At 33.5% G+C, this 16,497-nt stretch overlaps 2 protein-coding genes across 2 annotated transcripts in view; one reads left to right on the forward strand and one right to left on the reverse strand.

The window, feature by feature from the left end:
* The first annotated feature begins 5,038 nt into the window (after window positions 1–5,038).
* On the forward strand, window positions 5,039–12,133 carry tyr (tyrosinase). The gene is made up of 5 exons (XM_016548916.1): window positions 5,039–5,860; window positions 9,305–9,521; window positions 9,618–9,765; window positions 11,521–11,702; window positions 11,782–12,133. The coding sequence occupies exons 1-5, from the start codon at window positions 5,039–5,041 to the stop codon at window positions 12,012–12,014; spliced, it is 1,602 nt and encodes a 533-aa protein (XP_016404402.1). The 3' UTR covers window positions 12,015–12,133.
* A 2,238-nt stretch (window positions 12,134–14,371) lies between these two features.
* LOC107737426 (NADPH oxidase 4-like) overlaps window positions 14,372–16,497 on the reverse strand; it is a 16,601-nt gene continuing 14,475 nt past the window's right edge. The window contains exons 16-18 of the mRNA XM_016548913.1: window positions 15,181–15,249; window positions 14,894–14,994; window positions 14,372–14,787 (exon numbers count right to left, since the gene is read on the reverse strand). Coding sequence (XP_016404399.1) covers window positions 14,667–14,787; window positions 14,894–14,994; window positions 15,181–15,249 — 291 coding nt within the window. The 3' untranslated portion in view covers window positions 14,372–14,666. The remainder of the gene's footprint in view (window positions 14,788–14,893; window positions 14,995–15,180; window positions 15,250–16,497) is intronic.

Consider the following 16,497-nt stretch of genomic DNA (forward strand, 5'->3'; position numbering starts at 1 on the left):
TTCAGTAATGACAAAACTTCTGAAGTAACCATGGCAACTGTTGCTGCACCAAAAGGATGCAATCAAATATTAAGGACAAGGAGGAGCTAAAACAGACAAGTTAGGAATCAATAATGAGAAAAAAGTTTGTTAACTAATCTGAATATTGATGGTACCCTGACAAAACAAGACAAGTATTGTTATTATTTATCACTTCATTATATATTTACATATGATTCACACAAACACACACACACACACATACATACATACATATGTATATATGTATATATAAATTTATACTTGATTATATTTATAAGTTTACTAAAACAAACATATAGTTAATATTGTTATTGTTAACTAAAATAACAGTTAAAACCATGTTTGTTATTTAAATACATAAAAAATATAAACAAATATTTAATGAAAAACTTCAACTTAAGCAAAAGTTAGAACACATTTTTTAGTAATGCATACTACTAGTACTAAATTAATAAAACTATTAAAATTGCAAGTAAAAATAAATCAAAGCTAAACAGAAATATAAAAAAACAAAAACGACTTACAAAATTACTAAAACTAAAATTAAAATGAATATATATACCGTATATATATATATATATATATATACAATGGGGATATGTGATTAATGACAACAATTTCATTTTGGGGTGGAGTATCCCTTTAAGCAAAAATTATCAAAATTTTTAGTAATGTTTACTACTAGTACTAAATTAATAAAACTATTAAAATGGCAAGTAAAAATTAATCAAAGCTAAACAGAAATATAAAAAAAACTAAAACTACTTACAAAATTACTAAAACTAAAATTAAAATGAATATATATATATATATATATATATATACAAAATATATTTTAGATGACGTCACAAATCCCTCTTACTTTGTAATCCCTCCCCTCCAACTCCATTTTGTTAATGAAACGGCAAATTTCCACAATCCAATCAATGATGGATAAAATCAATTCCCTGCATCTGCTACTGTTGTCTATCCTGTGTCGCTTGTAAATCTGTCAGATCACAGAAGCAGGAACAGACTGAACCTCGGTGTGCTTGTGAGCTGAAGGCCAGCGGTGATGTTGTGAGTGCGCGGCGTGTGCTGAGAGAGATTATCATTCGACAAATATGACAAAACCCATAAAAATCACAGTAAATCAATTATTTGATGGGGTCTCAAAATGACATTGACATAATCTCTGTTGCCATAGAAACACAGATGATATATAAAGATTCTTGGTTCTGAAAAGCTGCTACCAATAAGTGACGGTTAAAGAGACATATCACGTATTTCCAGCTTTCAGGGAAAGAACTGTATAGTTTTCAGTGTAGTTTTTTAGGCATTTGCAAAAGAAATTAGCCATTTCAACTTCTAATAAAAGCTAAAATATGACCAATCAGTGTTATTTTAGTATCATTTATTATTATTTATGATCAGTATTATTAATGTTAAAATAATAAGAATAATATTTTTTTTTGTTCTTTTTAGTAGTAATATATAAAACAAACTACAAACATGGGCAAAACTCAAATGTTTGAACAGTAGTTTAATTTTTTCTTATTGATATAGTTGTATATATTGTTAATGTTCTTGAAAGTCTCATGCTCACCAGAGCTGCATTTATATTTATTTGATATAAAGGTACAGTAAAAACTGTAAATATTGTGAAATATTATTTGATTTAAAAAAGCTGTTTTCTGTGTAAATATATGTAAAATGTAATTTATTTCTGTGATCAAAGCTGAATTTTCAGCATCATTACTCCAGTCTTCAGTGTCACATGATCTTCAGAAATCATTCTAATATGCTGATTTGCTGCTCAAGAAACATTTCTGATTATTAATGCAGAAAACAGTTGTGCTGCCCAATATTTTTGTGGAAACTGAGATACATTTTATTTTCAGGATTCTTTGATGAATAGAAGAACAGCATTTATTTGAAACAACCCTTTTGTTACATTAAAAATGTCTTTACTGAAACTTTTGATCAATTTAATACGTCCTTGCTGAATAAAAGTATTAATTTCTTTCAAAAATGGTATAGTGTATAAACAGTGTAAAAGCTGTGACAACTAGCCCCTTTATTTAAAGCCTTCCATAACCTGTGATTTCCACCATGTAGATTTGAACCCACCTGTGTTGCATTTTACCAAATGATCTGGTCTCATCCATCCAGAGGTCAAACACAGGAACTTCCACAGACGGCAGTGTGTCCAGTCTCTGGGAGAAGAAACGACTTAAGTTTATTGTTTATTGGCTTTCATCCACTGCTGACTGGCAAAAGTTCAGCTCACACTGCCGCCTGGAGACCACTTGAGGTATTAAAGTCAAATTCAGTGCTTCTGGAGTATTTGCAGTCGGGCAGCGGGCCAGTGTATCTAACTGACATGAATAACTATGTTATATTTAGATTACAGCTCTTTCAGATACATATGGTTGTATTTATCATGCTAACATAAACCATAGCTTTCACTGAATCTCAAACCAATACTCAAGAATATTAAGCATGATAAAAATAACTTTTTAGGCATTTGCAATAGAAATGAGCAGTTTCAACTACTTAAAAATATTCCCATGTGTTATTTTAATGTAATTTATATACTGTTATAGTTTTTATTAATATTTAGAATTTTATTTTTATATTTTTGCATTTTTATATTTTTAATTTCAATTTTGAAGTATTAGTATTTTAGCATTATAGTATTTAGTATTATGATTTTAGTAGTTTTTATGTATGCATGTCTTAATAGTTTTTATTATTTTTTATTTTATTTAAATTTGTTATTTTTTGGGGGTGGGGGGGTGGGGGGGGTTTGGGCTAGAATATCTAATTGGCACAAATAACTATGTTAATACATCTAGTTGTATTTATCATGTTAAATAAGCCACAGCTTTCCTCACTGATTCTGAAATAAGAATATTAAGCCTAATAAATAGCTTTTTCTCATTTTCAATTTTAAACTTATAACAAACTAAAATATTCCCAATCAGTCTCATTTTAGTATCACTTAGATACTGTTTATTTTTATTAATATTTTAAACAAGTTTTTTATTTTTAGTTAAAGTTTTAGTAATTTTGTTGTTTTTTTATTTTTAATAGTTTTATATATGTGTGTATATATCATTTCTAGCCATTTTTATTCCAGTTTTAGTTTTGTTATTTTAGTACATCAAGTTAAACTAAATTTAAATGAGGAAATAAAATATTTTAAATATTTTTGTTTTAGTTCATGTTTATTTTATTTCAAGTAATGAAAATGTTTTAGGTTCTGTTTTAGTTAAATATAATAATCCTGTTCCTAATGTCAAATATTCAATTCATTCATTCATTCTTAAATCACATTAACTATAAAAATGTTCTACCAACATTTCACAACCAAAATGTCACAATACATTTGTTTTATTAAACCTAACAACATTCTTTTCACTACATATTTGCTCGAAATGTGCATTCATGCTATTATTTTCTCATTAAATGCAACTAGCTAAATTCTTTTATGGGCCACTCTTTGCATTATGAATGAAATGCACAAACCGTTTGATTGTGCAGATGACCCCTGACTGCAGAGAGAAAGAAACCCCACGGCTGTAGTAATCCTGTGACGTTCATGCCATTGCTGGATTATCTGGACCTCATGCTCACTACAGTAACATGTGACGGGCTTATGATTTGAGAAAGCTAAGAGCACTATACATGCAGCTTCACCAAACGCCACATGATAAAACATATGACACGCATATAGAGCTGAATACACATCATTAATAACAAGAGCATCAAAAAAGAACCATGCTATTAGTTTGGATAATGCGCCATGATAACACCATAGTTTGGACATGTACCATGGTATTCCTGGAGTAGTTTGAGGTTCAATACAAATTAGCCATTAATAAACTCTTAGAGATTTTATTCTCTGTAAAAAAAAAAAATGCTTTTGGAAAATTTTCAGAAGTGCATTAAGAGAGTAAAATGAATTCAAATGTGCAACTTGCTCATAAAAGTATCTAATAAACATAAAAACAAGGTACATGGTAATCATTCCATATCACATCACTGAATTATCATCGAATATGCTTTGGCATAAAGGACTAAATATGGATGTGATTTGACAAATTTGCAGGACTATGGAACAGAAAAAATGAGAATCAGTATAAAATTGCCAACTTTTCATTATTGTTGCCACTAATACATTACTGTTCAAAAGTTTGGGGTCTGTTTCTGTTTCAAAGAAATTAATACTTTTATTCATCAAGAATGCATTAAATTGATGAGAAGTGACAGTAAAGACATTTAGAATGCTACAAAAGATTTTTTTCAAAGAAATGCTGCCCTTTTTTTTTTTAGAAGTTCCCATTTATCCTGAAAAATTTCATTTATGATGATTTAAACATTGATAATAATCAGAAAGCAAATTCATATGGGAATGATTTCTGAAGGATCATGTGACACTGAAGACTGGAGTAATGATGCTGAAAATTCAGCTTTGACACAGGAATAAATTACATTTGAACATATATTCTAATAGAAATCGCTTATTTGAAATTGTAATAATATTTCATAACTGTACAGTTTTTACTGTTTTTTGATCAAATAAATTCAGCTTATTGAGCATAAAAGACATCTTTCAGAAACATTAAGGAAATCTTTCTGACCTCAAAATCAATTATGAGAAAAAGCGTGTGTGTGCTTGTGTTTAAGGGTTATAATGCATAAAACAAGCAAATGTATTTGAATTAAACCCCAATTCTCAACTCTATTATTCACCAGCAGGCTGCAAAACAAAGTTGCATCTGTAAACCCTCATTAACGGTGTGGACTTTGCTGGTTATTGGGTTAAAATGCCTGATTTCGGATGAAAGGAGCTCCTTCCCAAACTGTAAATGAAATGATCTTACACTCGACTCGAGCACAAGCGGGGGTCACCGGTTCCATCCCTAGCATGTGATACGAGGGTGTGTGTGTGTGTGTGTGAGGAAAGGAGGGACACAGAGCAGTGTGTAAAGAGAAAGCGAGCTGAAGTTCTCTAATGCGTCTGGCTCTCATCATGTCTCTCCCTCTGCTTCTGTTCTTCATTCAGTTCTGGAGTCCGTCTCTCCAGCAGTTTCCTCGGCCGTGCACCACACCGGACGTCCTGCAGAGCAAGCGCTGCTGTCCGGTCTGGCCGGGCGACGGTTCGGTGTGCGGCTCCCTGTCGGGTCGAGGCTTCTGCCAGGACGTCACGGTCTCCGATCTTCCCGACGGGCCGCAGTACCCACATTCAGGCCTGGACGACCGCGAGCGCTGGCCTCTGGTGTTCTACAACCAAACCTGCCAGTGCGCCGGAAACTACATGGGCTTCGACTGCGGCGAGTGCAAGTTCGGTTACTTCGGCGCCAACTGCGGGGAACGACGGGAATCTGTGCGCAGAAACATCTTCCAATTATCCGTGTCTGAAAGGCAGAGGTTCATCTCGTACCTCAATCTCGCCAAAACTTCCATCAGCCCCGATTATGTGATCGCGACGGGCACGTATGCGCAGATGAACAACGGCTCGACGCCCATGTTCGCCGACATCAGCGTGTACGATCTGTTCGTCTGGATGCACTATTACGTGTCCCGTGACGCGCTGCTCGGGGGTCCCGGGAACGTGTGGGCCGACATTGACTTTGCGCACGAATCGGCCGCGTTTCTGCCCTGGCATCGCGTTTACCTGCTGTTCTGGGAGCACGAGATCCGGAAGCTGACCGGGGACTTTAACTTCACCATCCCGTACTGGGACTGGCGCGACGCGCAGGACTGTCAGGTGTGCACGGATGAGCTGATGGGGGCGCGCAGTCCTCTCAACCCCAACCTGATCAGCCCGTCCTCAGTGTTCTCCTCCTGGAGGGTAAACATGAAAACATTAGAACATTATTTTTACATGCCAGTAATACAGTGTGGTTTAGTCATTTATCCCTCGAGTAATGTTTGCTCTTGCATTTCCTGAAATGTAGTTTTAAATGAAAATTTTATGAAGTCAAAAGTCCAATTAAATGCTTGTTTTCTCTTGCAGACACACAAAACCAAACTAAAATCCCAATATCCTCATATTTTTGCAGTAGCTTTTGGGCAAACAAGTGAACACAATGAAACTATTATAGCATAGTTTAAATTTAGATAAGGTTAAATTACGCAAACAAGGTAGATAATAGCCTGTCATATTATTTGTAAATTATTATTATTGTTAATAATAATAATAATAATAATAGTAATACATTTTAAAGTCACCCTTTAGGATTTAAGTGTGAAAAAAGTCAAATTTAAATCCTTTTTAGTTTACTTTGTTTTAGTTATTTTATTGTAAACAAAAATTAGAAATGTTTCCTTTGCAACTAGCTGAAATAAAATAAAAAATAATTTTTATACTATTTCAGTTAATGTTTATTTTATTTCAATTCATGATTTTATTATCGTTTTAGATTTAATTAACTCAAAAAATGTTGAATAAAATAATAAAAAATCAATCACAATAGGGATTAAAAAGGCAATAAACCTAAAAGAATTGTTCATACATTTTTACTTCAAAAAAGTTAATATTAATCCATAAACTATTTTCAGTTAAGTAAAGCATTCAGATTTATAGTTTCATTTTACATGATTTTTCAAGTATTTATTATGTTTTTGTTCGACTTATCCTTCTAGTAATTAAAACTAAAACTAAAACTGTATCATAGGACATATAACGGCTATGTTGAAGAAATTATTGTCAGTACTGAAGAAAAAAAAGATAGATAGACAGATACATAAATAAATAAACAAACAAATAAATAAAATCTTTTCAATTTTAAAAATTGGCCTGATTTTTGTAGTACCTTCAAAAGTATTGTGATAGCTGTATATGTCAGATTTTTTTTTTTTTTAATGTAGCTTAAAAAGAAAATCATTTTTTAAAAAGTTAAATCTTTTTAATACAGGATATCAAACAATTTTCTTCATTTTTTTATGTATTTAAGCTACATTCTATATAAACATTTTTTCTCTTAATCTCTCTTGGGCTGTAGAGGGTCACGAGTGTGTCTGGCCCCTAAACCCCCATTAACTTCAGCACAGACCCTCGACAAGAGCCACAAGAGAATTAACCAAAGCAGCATCACTGAGCAGTACAGACAGACTTTGGCTCAGTGTTGTTTTAGTAGTTTGAGACAACAGTATCATTTTTCTTAATAGTTTTATTATTTATTTTTTTTATTCATTTTTTTTTTTGTTATTTAAGTATATCAAGTTAAACTAAATCAAAATGATCAAATGTTTCCTTGGCAACTAGCTGAAATAAAATAAGCCTAATTTTTTTATATTTTATTTTACTAGAATTAACTTTTTTAGATTTTGGGATCTGTAATTAATGTGTTTAAATCTGAAGAACAAAATGTTCAGGCAGTAATATTGTGAAATATTATTACAGCTTAAAATAGCTAATAGTTATTATTAATTTGATATTTTTCCATTGTTATTTCATTTTTTGTTCAACTCTTAGTAATTTTGTTGTGTTTTTATGCTTTTCTTGGCAACTAGCTGAAATAAAAATAATTTTAAAGTTTTTTATGTTTTATTTTATTAAAACATTTATTTTATTTCAAGTGTGGGTCTGTCAGTCTTTTATGTTTTTGAAGGCAGTCTCTTCTGCTCACCAATGCTGTATTAATTTGATTTAAAAAAAATTAAAAAGTAAAAACAGTAATATTTTGAAAAAAGTTTACAATTTAAAATTATAGTTTATAGTAGTTTGTAATTCTATTTTCTCCAATTTTATTATAAACATTTTATTAGTGTTTTTTTTTTTTTTGTCTATATAGTTTTCATTTTTATTTCAGTTTTAGTTATTTTAGTACATTAAGCAAAACTACATAAAATGTTTCATGGCAACTAGCTGAAATAAATTAAGTTTTTAAAATATTTTATTTCATTTCAGTTAACATTTCATTTCAAATAACATTTTTGTAATGATGATAACTACAATAACCCTGGTTTGAAAAAAAAAATGTGTATACAAATATGTAAAACTCCTAGCCTTAAATAATACACTTTGAAAACATCTGATACACTCAGACACCAAGCAGGGAATCAACTTTCTACAGACCAGATTATTACAAGAACTTTCAACTTTATCCACCAAGAAACTCAGAACAGCTTAGAAACTGCTTTGCAATGACCTGGCAACCACCCACAATCCTCTAGTATCATGCTGAGTTTTGCACAGGCAAATGCCACTCTAAAATGGAGTTGTGATTTGTCATTTTATTTTGCTCCATCTTTCTCTCTCTCTCCTCATCATCTGCTGCTGGCGTAGGCGTTCTTAAGATCTCTTAAGACCAGCAGGGAGGTGAAACGGCATCCAATTAACATACGAGAAATGAGCTGTATTAGTCATTAGAGACAGATAGGCTTTATCCATGAAAAAACTGCACAGGTTTTCAAAACACCTTCATAACTCCTTGTTTTTAGAATAAGGTGATTTCTTTTTAGTCTTTTTCAAAACTGTTTAGTGGTATGATCTTAATTGTCATGAAAATAATGTCACAATGAAAAAACGTAATAGTCCTAAAAAAATAGGTTTTATTTCAGCTATTTTTATTTAATAAAAGTAATGATTTCATTATAATATTTATTTTATGTATTACTAGAAAAAAATTAAATAATAAATAATAATTAAACAAAAAATAACTTTGTTTGGGGCTGGTAAGATTTTTTAATATAGATATGCTCACCAAGGCTTCATTTATTTGATTAAAAATAGAGTAAAAATTGAGAGATATTTTTATGATTTAAAATAGCTGTCTTCTATGTGAATATGTTGTAAAATATAATTTATTCCGGTGATCAAAGCTGAATTTTCAGCATCATTACTCCAGTGATCTTTCACAAATCATTCTAAAATGCTGATTTGCTGCTCAAGAAACATTTCTGATTATTATCAGTTGAAAACAGTTGTGCTGCTCAATATTTTTGTAGAAAGTGTGATACATTTTATTTTTCAGGATTCTTTGATGAATAGAAAGTTCAAAAGAACAGTGTTTAAATCTTTTGTAACATTCTAAATGTCTTTACTGTCACTTTTGATCAATTTAATGCATCCTTGCTGAATAAGTGTATGAATTTCTTCCACATAAATGAACATTTTTTTACTGACCCCCAAACTTTTGAAAAGTAAGGTATGATTATTAGTTTATTTCTTTTGATTTGTGTTCTTGACAGGCTGATTCACATATTACACCTTTATTGGTTCGATCTGTTTTGTTTTATTATGTTGGACTGTCTGCTGGTGTGTTAATAAGCGTCTGTTATACCTGTGCAGGTGATCTGTTCACAACCTGAAGACTACAACCAGCGTGAGGTTTTGTGTGACGGGTCTCCAGAGGGACCGTTACTGCGTAATCCAGGAGACCACGAGCAAAAGCGTGTCCCGCGGCTGCCCACCTCCGCAGACGTGGAGTCAGTGCTGAGCCTAACAGACTACGGGACGGGCCTGATGGACAGACGCGCCAACATGAGCTTCAGGAACGCTCTGGAAGGTAAAGCAACGGCACATTTGGAGTGAGAAAAACAGAATTTACACTTCTTTAACACCTCAGGCTCTAAACACTGAACGCGTCTCACCTTTTCCTCAGGATTTGCGAGTCCTGAGTCGGGGCTGGCAGTAACGGGTCAGAGCTTGATGCACAACTCCTTACACGTCTTCATGAACGGATCCATGTCTTCAGTGCAGGGATCCGCCAACGACCCCATCTTCCTTCTACATCATGCCTTTATCGACAGGTGAAATGCATACACGCATAGCAAGCTACTAACCCTGAGCATTTTGATGCATATCTCCCCCATAAAACTGCGCAATAGTCATGAATGACACCTCAAATCATGCAATATTATATAAATATTACATACATTAATACAGGGATTCTCCAAACTTTTTGGTAGCCAAACACATTTGACCTAAAATATTTACTTGAAGTGCCCCTTTGGTTTTAATTTACACTGTAAAATTTACGGTAAAAAACCGGCAGCTGTGGTTGCCGGAATTTTACCGTAAAAAATACGGTAGCAACATTTTAGGTTTTACGGTTTTAACATACATTTACAGTTAAATACCGTAATTTCATTAACTGATATAATGTTAATATACCCAACCTATTGAAGTACTGAAATCTGTTTTGTACCTTTGTAATACACTGATAACCACCAAATGCAGGTGGTGATGAGAAAGTCACATGATGAACCAAAGCCCATCACAAGCAGCTTTTAAATAATAACATATATAGAAGGTGCACAGTGTCATTCACACAAACATTAAACACCATCATGGTAACACACATGAAACTGAAATGACGCAATAAACATTCATTTAACAACATTAGGTGTAACATACAACCCTAATATACGAAAAACTAAGAAGCAACAGTTATTTCAACAAAAAAACATCAAATTTGAAATGTAACGCAGGGAATTCTGGGAATGTCAATTTATGGTTATTCACTGTAAATTATACAGTCTTTCACTTCCAAAAATGGTATACTACCGTGAAATTACATGTAATGGCCAATACAGTTTTCACCATATATAGCAGGGGAATTCACCATTAGCTATTTAACAGGTTTTTACGGTAGCATTTTTACAATCTTTTACCGTTAAATTCATGGTAATTTTTTACAGTGTGCTATTTCAATAATGTAACTATTTTACTACTTGTATATTGACTTTACTATACTTTTAAACTAAGTTTGCATGGTTCTATGATGTCAGTTAATGCCCAAATGGCATGCAGGTAAATATAAATATATATAGTATTTTTTCAGTAAGTGTTTCATTTTTATGTACAGTACAGGGCTGTTCGAGTTGTTAATAAAATTATATATAAATACTTGTAATTTTTTTAAAGTTTTATTTTTATTATTTTTATTTTAAGATTATTTATTAATTTTAATTTTACATTAAGATTTAAAATAATTATTAGCGTTTCATAAACTCACAAATTAGCAGGGGTTTACATTAATAAAAATATATACACATTTTCTCATATCTCTTTTTTAGTAGTTTTGTTTTGATTATTTTATTTTAAGATGATTTATTTTAATTTTACATTTTAAAGATTTAATTATTAGCATTTCATCAACTCACAAACCCGCAGGGATTTGCGAACCCCAGTTTGGGAAATCCCAAAGTTAAGTTCAGTGCATTTTAATTTGACATTTTAATGTGAGACAGACAACAAAACTTTAGCTTCTAAACTTTGTCTGGTTGAATTTAACACAGTTTTGCATTTTTGTTTAATGCATATTTTAATTGTTTCATACAAATTCAACCCATAATCAGCAAAAACCTCAAGAAATTTCGAGGGTTGGCTTTTTTGACTTGAGCCAGTAAGAAACCATCTATAGCAACTGGCCAGAACAACCTAAAGCATATTTGAATGCAAAACACAACAATAGCTGAGAAGGTTTCACTGAAACATGAATCCAAACATGATTAACCTCATTCCCCATTGACTTTCTCATTGCAACTCTGTGTTTGTTTCAGCATCTTTGAGCAATGGCTGAGGAGACACCAGCCCCCCCGCACACACTACCCCACCGCCAATGCCCCGATCGGACACAACGACGGCTATTACATGGTCCCGTTCATCCCTCTCTACAGAAACGGAGATTATTTCCTCTCGACTAAAGCTCTGGGTTATGAATATGCATATTTACAGGACCCAAGTGAGTCATTTGCATGCATTCAGAGACTTTCTTGCTTCTTCAGTCTCTCTCTGTTCTCAATCACTTTTCTCTGTGTCAGGTCAGCGGTTTGTGCAGGAGTTTCTGACACCGTATCTAGAGCAAGCTCGGGAGATCTGGCGCTGGCTGCTGGCCGCGGGGATCCTCGGGGCGGCCGTGGCGGGAATTATTGCAGTTATTATCACTGTGGCGTGTCGCAGACGGCCGAAGAGGAGAAAGTCATATGGGGAGAGACAGCCGCTTCTGAACAGCAGCGAAGAGGAGGGATCGACTTCATATCAGACTACACTGTGACCCTACAGACGGTCAGCGAGGACGGATACGCCGTACCGACGGGAAAAAGACACAACAGTCAGTTAACCCAGGTCATGTGACAAACCTGACAAGGTCTCGCCTCTAAACCGGAGTCATGCAACAAGGGCTGCGTTAAAATTTTTGCTTTAGTATGCATAATGCGCACTACATACACTACTGTTCAAATGTTTGGGGTCAGTAAGAGTTTACTCAGCAAGGATGCATTCAATTAATCAAAAGTGACAGTAAAGACTTTTGTAATATCTTTCTATTTCAAATAAATGCTGCTCATTTGAACTTTCTATTCTAATCTTGAAGATAAAATCTATCACGGTTTCCACAAAATATGAAGCAGCACAACTGTTTTCAACATTGATAATAATCAGAAATGTTTCTTGAGCAGCAAATCAGCATCTTAGAATGATTTCTGAAGATCATGTGACACGGAAGACTGGAGTAATGATGCTGAAAATTCAGCTTTGATCACAGAAATCAATTATATTTTGAAATATATTACAATAGAAAACAGTTATTTGAAATTGTAATAATATTTCACAATATTACTGATTTTACTGTATTTTTGATCATATAGATGCTGCATTGGTGAGCAGAAGAGACATATTTGAAAAACATCAAAAAAATCTTACCAACTCCAAATATTTGAATTGTTTTGTACATATTGGTCGAAACATGCAGTACACAACCAAAATATATTATTGATTAAAATACTGCATCCCATAATGCAATGCGCTTGATTGGTTTTCCGGTTCCAGTGGGAATAAGCAATTTCACTGACCAATTGCCTTAAGCAATCTGACTAAAGTTAGATAATAGACTAAATAATTGGATTTAAAATGTAAAATAATCCTTTTAATTTCCAAGCCACTCAAAAACGCAACACAGTGAGGTCATATGACATCAATGTTGCATACCAGTGTTTGAAATGCTTATTGTTTCACATGCTAATTAATAGTACACAATATACACTGTGCAGTAAGCTAGTATTCTGAACACAACTAAGGTCTCTAGTCAAACCAGTTTATTGATATTCATGGTGCTTGTATTGTCACTGTGTGTTTATATATATAATACACATACAAAGTAATATTAAAAAGATTTATATAAATCAGTGATTAAATGTAATCTTTGGCAGTGGTAATATAATAGCAGTGCAGTTCATTTAGGACTCAAAGTTATACTTTAAATATGGTTGTGTACGTTTTGTGTTCATAAAGGTATACAATAAGCCAAAACATAGTATTAATAACCAAGACAACATGTGAAATGACATGAGGGCGAGTAAATGATGTCAGAATTTTCATTTTTGGGTGAACTAGTGCTATTTAACCCAGTTTTTATAGGAATAATTCAACCAAAAATTTACAATTAAATTTACTTAACATTTACTCACCTTCAGGCCATCCAAGATACAAATGAGTTTGTTTCTTCATCAGATTTGGAGAAATGTAGCATTCCATCACTTGCTCAGCAATGGATACTCTGCAGTGAATGGGTGCCGTCAGAATGAGAGTCCAAACAACTGATAAAAACATCACAATAATCCACAAGTAATCCACACCACTCCAGTCCATCAGTTAATATCTTGTGAAGCCAAAATCTGCGTGTTTGTAAGAAACAAATCCATTATTGAGTCCTCTGTCCATAATATTGTTTTCTCCAGTGAAAAAGTCATCTGGGCTGAATCAGGAGAGAAATCTGCACAGACAAAGCACCGTTTACAAGCCAAAACAGCTCTAAACAAATATGATTTTGATATGAGATGACAAAAGAAGGAAGTGTTATTATGGATTATGGACTCAAATCTTGAAAGTTGAAAGTGTCTTAATGATGGATTTGTTTCTTATAAACAAGCAGCTTTTGGCTGATGGACTGGAGTGGTGTGGATTATTGCTATGTTTTTATAAGCTGTTTGGATTCTGACGGCACCCATTCACTGCAGAGCATCCATTGCTGAGCAAGTGATGAAATGCAACATTTCTCCAAATCTAATGAAGAAACAAACTCATCTACATCTTGTATGGCCTGAGAATGAGTACATTTTTTGGAATTTTTGGGTGAACTATTCATTTAAGGGTCTATCAAGGGTTGTGCAGGTTCATGTAGACAAACTACATGCAGAATCACAAATATTCCCTGAATAAGAACGTAATTGTGCAAGTTTTCCATCTCATTACACTGTTTACCGGCTCTCCATCTCTTTGTCCGAGGATTCATTTTTAGACGAGGATGTGGTGCATGAATTCCAGACATCTTCATCCACATTTGTCTTCTCCTGTCTTCATTCCTTCATCTACATCTTGGATGGCCTGAGAATGAGTACATTTTTTGGAATTTTTGGGTGAACTATTCATTTAAGGGTCTATCAAGGGTTGTGCAGGTTCATGTAGACAAACTACATGCAGAATCACAAATATTCCCTGAATAAGAACGTAATTGTGCAAGTTTTCCATCTCATTACACTGTTTACCGGCTCTCCATCTCTTTGTCCGAGGATTCATTTTTAGACGAGGATGTGGTGCATGAATTCCAGACATCTTCATCCACATTTGTCTTCTCCTGTCTTCATTCCTCAGTGTCAGAGACTCTAATGGCTTTTTATTTGGCATTAAACGATGGGTTTGCTTGCGTCCCTCAGCTGAAGGTCTCTTTGTTGTACTCAAATGCAGTTCCTGTGTGTGGGTTTGAATTGCACAGAGTGTGTAACGCTTTAGAGATCCCTTTGGGTCCACAGCAGAAAACCCCCACTCTTTTACTGCAGGACAAACACACACATCATCATTTTTGATTACTGCAATCATTAAAATGGCCCACATAACTACATTATTTCAGCCAATAATGGATGCATTCATCATACTCACAGCTGATTGGCTCTCCTTATTTCCTGGAAAAGGAGCTTCCATTTTGGCCGACCAATCCGAAGCCTGGAGCTCAAAAAACGGTAACGTTCCTCACCGATGCTCTTCAAAACACACAATGAAAGAAATTACTTCAGTATGACAACTGATATATGCATATTTTATTGTAAAATAATGAACTAGATGTTTACATTTTCTGTAAACAAAAGAACAATGCTTGCATCTACAAAACTCAAGTTATAAATTAATATTAAATAAGCAGTAATAAAATGAGATATAAGCACACACACCTGTAATCCCTGAGTGTTACTGAGGTAGAGCTGAACATTCAGATAATCTGGCCGATTGTCCCGCCACAGCTACAGAGAGAAGACAATATATTTCAAGAGGATGTTTAATATTACACATTAACATATGTATAACATCAGCCAGCAGGTGGCGGTATAGCCTTCAGTAAATTTCATGCATACTGCATAACGTGTTTATATTTTGTATATATTATTTTTCTGTTACATTCATGCATTTTTAATCCGATAAAGCCTTCTGTATCTTATTTGATACACAAAAGGTCTCTAAATGATCAACATGATCAATTCTTTGCTGAAAAACCTGTTGCACACACACACTTTTTTAAATCAAGTTAAGGGTCTTTTAGTATAATTGTACAAACATCCACCTTCAGCTTGTGCTTCACTTGCTTTTTGCTGTGAAATCTTTAGTGATTTTTATAAAGTAAATATAAGAACAACTTTTATATTGTTAGTAATATTTCATGATAAACACTTACTGAACTGAAGAAACTTAGCTTTACTTGATTATGCAGACAACATTTTTAGAAAAATCATGTTCAAATGTAAGTCTCAAATATGATCATCAGGCATTTGAGGAAAGTTTGTTTGTTCATCTCTCAATCATCATTGCATTGCATTATGTTTTGATAATCAAACTAAGCATTTAAATATCATCTTGCTAAGACATATTATTGGAGATATAGAGATATTTACATCATTTTATTTAAGTATCTGCTATAATGTTATAAATATCTCACAGATTTACATTATAAGCATCAGAATTTCATCTTAATTTTTGGTCATATAAATATCAGCATCTGCACTAAATTGCATATTCTTGTTCAGTTTGGGCCTCTGAATAAAAACCCTGATTTATCAACTAAAAGAAGAAAACACACATGCAAAATATTGTTTGGACTATTATTTCACATTTCAGGATTTACAGGGGTAAGTGTGAGTTTAAGGGTTAAGTGTACGTTTTCAGAGCCACTGTGTGTGTATAGGTATTCACTTATGTTATGGTGACCAAATGTCCCCACCAGCAAATTTCGACCTTTTTTGGACTCCATGAGGAAACAAGTTTTTAAATCATAGAGACTGAAGTGTTCTGAGAATCTAAAAATGCCTGTAGTTTTGTGTGAGGGGTAGGTTTAGAAGTAGGGTTTGGGTAAGGGGATAGAAAATACAGTTTGTACAGAATAAAATCCATTACGCCTATGGAATGAACCCATAATGATAGGAATACCAGTGTGTGTGTGTGTGTGTGTGTGTGTGTGTGTGTGTGTGTGTGAGTGTGAGTGTGTGTGTGTGTGTGTG

This window comes from Sinocyclocheilus rhinocerous, unplaced genomic scaffold (assembly GCF_001515625.1).
Source record: "Sinocyclocheilus rhinocerous isolate Xijiao unplaced genomic scaffold, SAMN03320098_v1.1 scaffold1576, whole genome shotgun sequence".
Taxonomy (NCBI): Eukaryota; Metazoa; Chordata; class Actinopteri; order Cypriniformes; family Cyprinidae; genus Sinocyclocheilus; species Sinocyclocheilus rhinocerous.

What these genes read in the sequence shown, in the direction of transcription:
- tyr (XM_016548916.1), top strand. Translation starts at nt 5,039, where the DNA reads ATGTCTCTCCCTCTGCTTCTGTTCTTCATTCAGTTCTGGAGTCCGTCT. An exon ending in CTTCAGGAACGCTCTGGAAG is followed by an intron (nt 9,522 to 9,617) that starts GTAAAGCAACGG and finishes CCTTTTCCTCAG; the next exon opens with GATTTGCGAGTCCTGAGTCG. An exon ending in TGCATATTTACAGGACCCAA is followed by an intron (nt 11,703 to 11,781) that starts GTGAGTCATTTG and finishes TCTCTGTGTCAG; the next exon opens with GTCAGCGGTTTGTGCAGGAG.